The sequence below is a fragment of the Rhinoderma darwinii genome, unplaced genomic scaffold, assembly GCF_050947455.1.
Source record: "Rhinoderma darwinii isolate aRhiDar2 unplaced genomic scaffold, aRhiDar2.hap1 Scaffold_1006, whole genome shotgun sequence".
NCBI classification, from domain to species: Eukaryota; Metazoa; Chordata; class Amphibia; order Anura; family Rhinodermatidae; genus Rhinoderma; species Rhinoderma darwinii.
In genome coordinates, this window is record NW_027461888.1 from 81,218 (window position 1) to 90,141 (window position 8,924).

The 8,924-nt window shown below is 48.9% G+C and overlaps 1 protein-coding gene across 1 annotated transcript; it reads right to left on the reverse strand.

Moving 5' to 3' along the window:
- Nucleotides 1-480: 480 nt before the first annotated feature.
- STEAP3 (STEAP3 metalloreductase) lies at nucleotides 481-7,956 on the reverse strand. Its single transcript, XM_075847877.1, has 4 exons — nucleotides 7,474-7,956; nucleotides 5,576-6,103; nucleotides 5,342-5,506; nucleotides 481-1,940 (listed from the first exon to the last, which is right to left on the reverse strand). Exons 1-4 carry the CDS (start codon nucleotides 7,954-7,956, stop codon nucleotides 1,656-1,658), a joined length of 1,461 nt encoding a protein of 486 aa, XP_075703992.1. The 3' UTR covers nucleotides 481-1,655.
- Between the last annotated feature and the right edge of the window lie 968 nt (nucleotides 7,957-8,924).

Sequence of the window (8,924 nt, forward strand, 5' to 3'; positions counted from 1 at the left end):
GTCTACGTGTAGGCGGCCATTACTGTCTCTATATACTGGGGTCTACGTGTAGCAGGTCATTACTGTCTCTGTATACTGGGGTCTACGTGTAGGCGGCCATTACTGTCTCTATATACTGGGGTCTACGTGTAGCCGGTCATTACTGTCTCTGTATACTGGGGTCTACGTGTAGCAGGTCATTACTGTCTCTATATACTGGGGTCTACGTGTAGGCGGCCATTACTGTCTCTGTATACTGGGGTCTACGTGTAGGCGGCCATTACTGTCTCTGTATACTGGGGTCTACGTGTAGGCGGCCATTACTGTCTCTGTATACTGGGGTCTACGTGTAGGCGGCCATTACTGTCTCTGTATACTGGGGTCTACGTGTAGCCGGTCATTACTGTCTCTGTATACTGGGGTCTACGTGTAGGCGGCCATTACTGTCTCTGTATACTGGGGTCTACGTGTAGGCGGCCATTACTGTCTCTGTATACTGGGGTCTATGTGTAGGCGGCCATTACTGTCTGTATACTGGGGTGTAGGCGGCCATTACTGTCTCTGTATACTGGGGTCTACGTGTAGCAGGTCATTACGGTCTCTCCGCTGGGGTCTGTGCCTATGGGTTACAAGTGGCTGCTACGTCCCGGCATAAGAACTAATAAACATTGTTTTGTCTCTTATACAATATTGGGGGAAGTTGTTTCTGATGATTTCTTTGGCCTCCATATCGTGGCTGTTCAGTCCTGGTTTTCCCTAGATCTGTAGACCCCGCTGCGCGGCTGTGACACTGACATCTAGGAGACTGACGCTAACATTGTGCACATTGGGAGAGTTACTGACGACGTCCTGTCATACATGGCGCCAGCACCCCCTGATGTGTGGGATCGTCCTGTCATACATGGCGCCTGGGCCCCCTGATGTGTGGGATTGTCCTGTCATACATGGCGCCAGGACCCCCTGATGTGTGAGATCGTCCTGTCATACATGGCGCCTGGACCCCCTGATGTGTGGGTATGTCCTGTCATACATGGCGCCTGGACCCCCTGATGTGTGGGATTGTCCTGTCATACATTGCGCCAGGACCCCCTGATGTGTGGGATCGTCCTGTCATACATGGCGCCTGGGCCCCCTGATGTGTGGGATTGTCCTGTCATACATGGCACCTGGACCCCCTGATGTGTGGGATTGTCCTGTCATACATGGCGCCTGGGCCCCCTGATGTGTGGGATCGTCCTGTCATACATGGCGCCAGAACCCCCTGATGTGTGGGATTGTCCTTTCATACATGGCGCCTGGACCCCCTGATGTGTGGGTATGTCCTGTCATACATGGCGCCTGGACCCCCTGATGTGTGGGATTGTCCTGTCATACATTGCGCCAGGACCCCCTGATGTGTGGGATCGTCCTGTCATACATGGCGCCTGGGCCCCCTGATGTGTGGGATTGTCCTGTCATACATGGCGCCTGGACCCCCTGATGTGTGGGATTGTCCTGTCATACATGGCGCCTGGGCCCCCTGATGTGTGGGATCGTCCTGTCATACATGGCGCCTGGGCCCCCTGATGTGTGGGATTGTCCTTTCATACATGGCGCCTGGACCCCCTGATGTGTGGGATTGTCCTGTCATACATGGCGCCAGAACCCCCTGATGTGTGGGATCTCGCCCCCTTCACTTAAACATTACTAGATCCTTCTACAGCACCCCCGCTCGGGGTCGGCACGGTGAAGGTCACACACTTGTCCTTTTCCCACCCCCTGCGGATCTTCACCAGTTTTGCATTGATACCAGGCAGGAGGAAGATGATTCTGGCCAGGATGATGATGAAGGGCAGCACTAGCGTCAGGGTGAAAGCTGGCGGCAGGTAAAACTTGTAGCGACTCCCATCAAATGCTCGTCTCCAGCCGAACGCGAGGGTGTGGAGGGTGCTCACTACCAGCGATGCGAACCCCAGCTTACACTGCAAAGAAAAACAGAACTGCTGATAACAGAGAGAAGAGGAGTAGCAGCAGCCCCGAGAAAAGTCAGGATTTCACGTTGTTTGGTTTATCTAGAGACAACTGGAGAAGAACTGAGCAGCAGTCCATACCAGACCCGAAACTAACTTCTCCATGAGGGCACGCGGTCACGTCAGCTCATCGGCACCTGGCGTCAGCGCAGTCACGTCAGCTCATCGGCACCTGGCGTCAGCGCAGTCACGTCAGCTCATCGGCACCTGGCGTCAGCGCAGTCACGTCAGCTCATCGGCACCTGGCGTCAGCGCAGTCATGTCAGCTCATCGGCACCTGGCGTCAGCGCAGTCACGTCAGCTCATCGGCACCTGGCGTCAGCACAGTCACGTCAGCACAGTCACGTCAGCTCCTCGGCGCCTGGCGTCACAGCGCAGTCACGTCAGCTCATCGGCATCCGAGGCCAAACACAACCACCCCCCCCATCTGTTCTGAACCAGGCTAACCCCAGCCACAAGCTGAATGACACCAGCCACAGACGCCGCCATCGTGCAGAAGAGGTCACATGACACTAAAACGAAATTGCATGATTTACATGTGACTTGTACTGCACATTGTGTGACGTATCACCGGGGCCATTACTGGTCATGTGACTGCGACAAACGACATTATTATTAACCCCAAAGTACGCAGCAGTTTTTTTTTTCCATCAAAGTCGTCATAGGAGGGCTCGTGTTTATGGAGTTCCTCGTGGTGTAAATGACACGATATCTTTATTCCGTCGGTTGCTACGATTACAGCGACTCCAAATGTTCGTTTTTTTTGTGTCGCTACATTGAAAGGAGCTCATTGAGAAAGTTATTTTGCGGGACGAGTTGCGATTTACTATTACGGCGCAGGACGGCAAGGGGTTAATATGACATGTAAGGCCATGTTCACACAAATTCAAAAACATCTGAAAATACGGAGCTGTTTTCAAGCGAAAACAGCTCCTGATTTTCCAACGTTTTTGTAGCAACTCGTGTTTTTCACGGCGTATTTTACTGCCTTTTTGGAGCTGTTTTTCAATGGAGTCAATGAAAAACGACTCCAAAACACGTCCCAAGAAATGATCTGCACTTCTTTTGACGCAAAGCCTTTTTACACGCCGTATTTTGAAAACGACATGTAAAATTACGCCTCGTGGGAACAGAAAACCGTAAATCCCATTGCAAGCACTGGGCAGATGTTTGGAGGCGTAATGGAGCTGTTTTTCAGGCGTGATTCGAGGGGTAAATGGCCCGACTTATGCCTGAAACCACTGCGTGTGAACGTACCCTAAGTGTCACTTAGCACCAATCTCCATAACCAGCAGAGTCACTATGTACATACAATGCTGATCCTGAGTTACATCCTGTATTATACTCCAGAGCTGCACTCACTATTCTGCTGGTGGAGTCACTGTGTACATACATTACATTACTTATCCTGTACTGATCCTGAGTTATATCCTGTATTATACTCCAGAGCTGCACTCACTATTCTGCTGGTGGAGTCACTGTGTACATACATTACATTACTTATCCTGTACTGATCCTGAGTTATATCCTGTATTATACTCCAGAGCTGCACTCACTATTCTGCTGGTGGAGTCACTGTGTACATACATTACATTACTTATCCTGTACTGATCCTGAGTTATATCCTGTATTATACTCCAGAGCTGTACTCACTATTCTGCTGGTGGAGTCACTGTGTACATACATTACATCACTTATCCTGTACTGGTCCTGAGTTATATCCTGTATTATACTCCAGAGCTGCACTCACTATTCTGCTGGTGGAGTCACTGTGTACATACATTACATTACTTATCCTGTACTGATCCTGAGTTATATCATGTATTATACTCCAGAGCTGCACTCACTATTCTGCTGGTGGAGTCACTGTGTACATACATTACATTACTTATCCTGTACTGATCCTGAGTTATATCATGTATTATACTCCAGAGCTGCACTCACTATTCTGCTGGTGGAGTCACTGTGTACATACATTACTTATCCTGTACTGATCCTGAGTTACATCCTGTATTATACTCCAGAGCTGCACTCACTATTCTGCTGGTGGAGTCACTGTGTACATACATTACTTATCCTGTACTGATCCTGACTTACATCCTGTATTATACTCCAGAGCTGCACTCACTATTCTGCTGGTGGAGTCACTGTGTACATACATTACATTACTTATCCTGTACTGATCCTGAGTTATATCCTATATTATACTCCAGAGCTGCACTCACTATTCTGCTGGTGGGGTCACTGTGTACATACATTACATTACTTATCCTGTACTGATCCGGAGTTATATCCTGTATTATACTCCAGAGCTGCACTCACTATTCTGCTGGTGGAGTCACTGTGTACATACATTACATTAATTATCCTGTACTGATCCTGAGTTACATCCTGTATTATACTCCAGAGCTGCACTCACTATTCTGCTGGTGGAGTCACTGTGTACATACATTACATTACTTATCCTGTACTGATCCTGAGTTATATCCTGTATTATACTCCAGAGCTGCACTCACTATTCTGCTGGTGGAGTCACTGTGTACATACATTACATTACTTATCCTGTACTGATCCTGAGTTATATCCTATATTATACTCCAGAGCTGCACTCACTATTCTGCTGGTGGGGTCACTGTGTACATACATTACATTACTTATCCTGTACTGATCCGGAGTTATATCCTGTATTATACTCCAGAGCTGCACTCACTATTCTGCTGGTGGAGTCACTGTACATACATTACATTACTTATCCTGTACTGATCCTGAGTTACATCCTGTATTATGCTCCAGAGCTGCACTCACTATTCTGCTGGTGGGGTCACTGTGTACATATATTACATTACTTATCCTGTACTGATCCTGAGTTACATCCTGTATTATACTCCAGAGCTGCACTCACTATTCTGCTGGTGGAGTCAATGTATACATACATTACTTATCCTGTACTTAGCCTGAGTTACATCCTGTATTATACTCCAGATCTGCACTCACTATTCTCCTGGTTGCTATTGGAAACAGTCAGCAAGCTTGTGGATAGACACACCTCCTAATTGTTTGGCTGAGTTTCAGTAAGGTGTGTGATGATGGGGAGATGGAGTTGACTGTGCAGACACTGAATAAGCAGAGATTTCAGCTCTGCATCCAGCGGTTTCCCATGCAGTGATCATGACTGGGACAATGTAGTATAACGTGTAGGAGACGCCATTTCTGGGTAAGTGAGGACCCTCCTTTTTTACGTTCATCATCTCTAGTAGGGTATTCGGTCAATGGTCGTCTTCTTAAGCTCTGCCTGTACACCCAGTAGACGGCGCACACTACGGAGCGGACCCCCAGGCTCCGGGATGACTCACCTGAATGAAGGAGAATTCTTTCCAGTTCAAGGAATTCCCGACAGACGGTAAGGAAGAGACAGCCAGAAGTGAGAGGATTCCGAGCGCCATTATCCCGAGCGACACGTAGATCTCCATCCGCCAGACCTCTTCTTCCACCCATGAATCTGTCACATTGTTCTTCACCTATAACACAAGTCAATCATTGATGTATTCTGGGAGTCCTCCCCTCCCCCTCACTGCGCAACACGGCACCTGTTTCGTGGCATCATTGAGGATCTGGTAGCGGGCCGATCTCCGCATGGGCAGGCACAGACTGTAGACAGCGTGCAGCGTCGCCATGAAGAAGCTGACCAGGCCGATCTGCTTCCTGTGGATCATCCACTGGTCCAGCCAGCCGGGAAAACGCTTGTACTTCGTGCCGCTGCGTAGCTGGTAAAGTGCCGCCAGGACTCCCGGCAAGTAAACCAGAGACAGCAGCACGAAGGCCACACACGGCAGCGTAACGCTCATCAGCTCCACCGGCATCTTGTAGAACTTGTTCTTGTTCTCCACCAGGTAGGGGTGCAGCACCGAAATCACAAAGAAATACAGGTAGAAAAAGAGGAAGAGGCAGAGCGCCAGCGCACACGGAACCTTCCAGAAGGGCAGGAGGCGCAGGGGCACGTTCTCAACCTCACGAGCCGCACACAGAGCCCCCATGTCCACCGGGATGAAGCCCATACTGCGCCCAATGGAGGCAACGCGGAATCTGGCACCCGGGCTGTCAGAGCAGATCAAGACCTAGGAAGAGCAGAAGTGCAAAGTGGCATGAAAAGCGTCACAGCGAAAAGCAGGAAGGGGAAGCTGCCCCCAGCCAATCACTAGAGAGCAGCAGTGACATCACTGAGAATACAGCCTATCCATTCACTAGAGAGCAGCAGTGACATCACTGAGAATGCAGCCTATCCATTCACTGGAGAGCAGCGATGACAACACTGACAATGCAGCCTATCTATTCACTAGAGAGCAACGGTGAGATCACTGAGAATGCAGCCTATCCATTCACTAGAGAGCAGCGGTGACATCACTGAGAATACAGCCTATCCATTCACTAGAGAGCAGCGGTGACCTCACTGAGAATACAGCCTATCCATTCACTAGAAAGCAACGGTGACATCACTGAGAATACAGCCTATCCATTCACTAGAGAGCAGCGGTGACATCACTGAGAATACAGCCTATCCAGTCACTAGAGAGCAGCGGTGACATCACTGAGAATGCAGCCTATCCATTCACTATAGAGCAGCGATGACATCACTGAGAATGCAGCCTATCCATTCACTAGAGAGCAACGGTGACATCACTGATAATACAGCCTATCCATTCACTAGGGGGCAGAAGTGACATCACTGAGAATGCAGACTACCCATTCACTAGAGAGCAGCGATGACATCACTGAGAATGCAGCCTATCCAGTCACTAGAGAGCAACAGTGACATCACTGAGAATGCAGCCTATCCATTCTCTAGAGAGCAGCGGTGACATCACTGATAATGCAGCCTATCCATTCACTAGAGAGCAACGGTGACATCACTGATAATACAGCCTATCCATTCACTAGGGGGCAGAAGTGACATCACTGAGAATACAGCCTATCCATTCACTAGAGAGCAGCGGTGACATCACTGAGAATACAGCCTATCCAGTCACTAGAGAGCAGCGGTGACATCACTGAGAATGCAGCCTACCATTCACTATAGAGCAGCGATGACATCACTGAGAATGCAGCCTATCCATTCACTAGAGAGCAACGGTGACATCACTGATAATACAGCCTATCCATTCACTAGAGAGCAGCGGTGACATCACTGAGAATACAGCCTATCCATTCACTAGAGAGCAGTGGTGACATCACTGATCATGCAGCCTATCCATCACTAGAGAGCAGCGGTGACATCACTGAGAATGCAGCCTATCACTAGAGACCAGCGGTGACATCACTGAGAATGCAGCCTATCCATTCACTAGAGAGCAGCGGTGACATCACTGAGAATGCAGCCTGTCCATCACTAGAGAGCAGCGGTGACATCACTGAGAATGCAGCCTGTCCATCACTAGAGAGCAGCGGTGATGTCATTGAATAATTATCCCCCTCTGCTTATCTTTCTCACCTGATTGTTTCCATCTTTGGGACCGGACTGCAGAGCCCAGGCCGACACCACGTTGAAAGCTTTGACCACAGTGCATTGTGGGAAGAGAGCGGCCAGATACTCGGCATTGGACTCTTTGTTGACGTTGATCTCCAGGTTATTACTGACGTCGATCAGCGTTTTCCCGGACAAGGCACCTGACAGCGAGCTCAGCGTCCAATAATGTTCTCGGAAAATCGCCACAAAGAGCAGCTCCGTGCGTTTCACCGCGTCTTCCTGGAACGTCACCTCCACGTCGGCAGGGAAGAGCGCAGCGTTACGCTTTGGATTGCGACTTCCCACCACAACCTTGAATCCTGAGTATAGGAGACGAGCGGCCAGAGATCGCGAAAAGTCCCCGGTGCCCAGAATCCCGATGGCGTCTCCACACGACAGGACCAACGATGCGGTAGAATCGCCATTCTCGACGCCCAGCAGCGGCTTCGCCATCTCAGATTTGACCATACCTGCCGGAAAAACGTACAGCAGATCAAACATGTGATAACAAGCCGCGATGACATCACAACGAGACCATAATAGCACAAATATAACTAGATCTGAAGCCCAAGGGCCACTGCAGCCACACTGAGGGCCCCATTATACCACTCGCCCTACTGTCACATGACACGACCCAGTATACAGGACAGGAGGAGCGGTACTGTGCAGTGTATACATACAGAATAATACAGATACTGAGAATTACACCCAGTATACAGGACAGGAGAAGTGGTACTGTGCAGTGTATACATACAGAATAATACAGATACTGAGAATTACACCCAGTATACAGGACAGGAGAAGTGGTACTATGCAGTGTATATATACAGAATAATACAGATACTGAGAATTACACCCAGTATACAGGACAGGAGAAGTGGTACTGTGCAGTGTCCATATATACAGAATAATACAGATACTGAGAATTACACCCAGTATACAGGACAGGAGAAGTGGTACTGTGCCGTGTATATATACAGAATAATACAGATACTGAGAATTACACCCAGTATACAGGACAGGAGAAGTAGTACTGTGCAGTGTCCATATATACAGAATAATACAGATACTGAGAATTACACCCGGTATACAGGACAGGAGAAGTGGTACTGTGCAGTGTATATATACAGAATAATACAGATACTGAGAATTACACCCAGTATACAGGACAGGAGAAGTGGTACTGTGCAGTGTATATATACAGAATAATACAGATAGTGAGAATTACACCCAGTATACAGGACAGGAGAAGTGGTACTGTGCAGTGTCTATATATATACAGAATAATACAGATACTGAGAATTACACCCAGTATACAGGACAGGAGGAGCGGGTGTGTGCTGTCTGTGTGTTGGAGGAAGCTCTTTCCGGGTGTCGGCTCTTTCCTCTCCAGGGAGAGAGTTTGCTGCTGGGGATGAGAGGAAGTTCTTCCCAGC

What these genes read in the sequence shown, in the direction of transcription:
- STEAP3 (XM_075847877.1), bottom strand. Translation starts at nt 7,956, where the DNA reads ATGGTCAAATCTGAGATGGCGAAGCCGCTGCTGGGCGTCGAGAATGGC. An exon ending in CCAAAGATGGAAACAATCAG is followed by an intron (nt 6,104 to 7,473) that starts GTGAGAAAGATA and finishes TGCTCTTCCTAG; the next exon opens with GTCTTGATCTGCTCTGACAG. An exon ending in AAGAATTCTCCTTCATTCAG is followed by an intron (nt 1,941 to 5,341) that starts GTGAGTCATCCC and finishes TTTTCTTTGCAG; the next exon opens with TGTAAGCTGGGGTTCGCATC.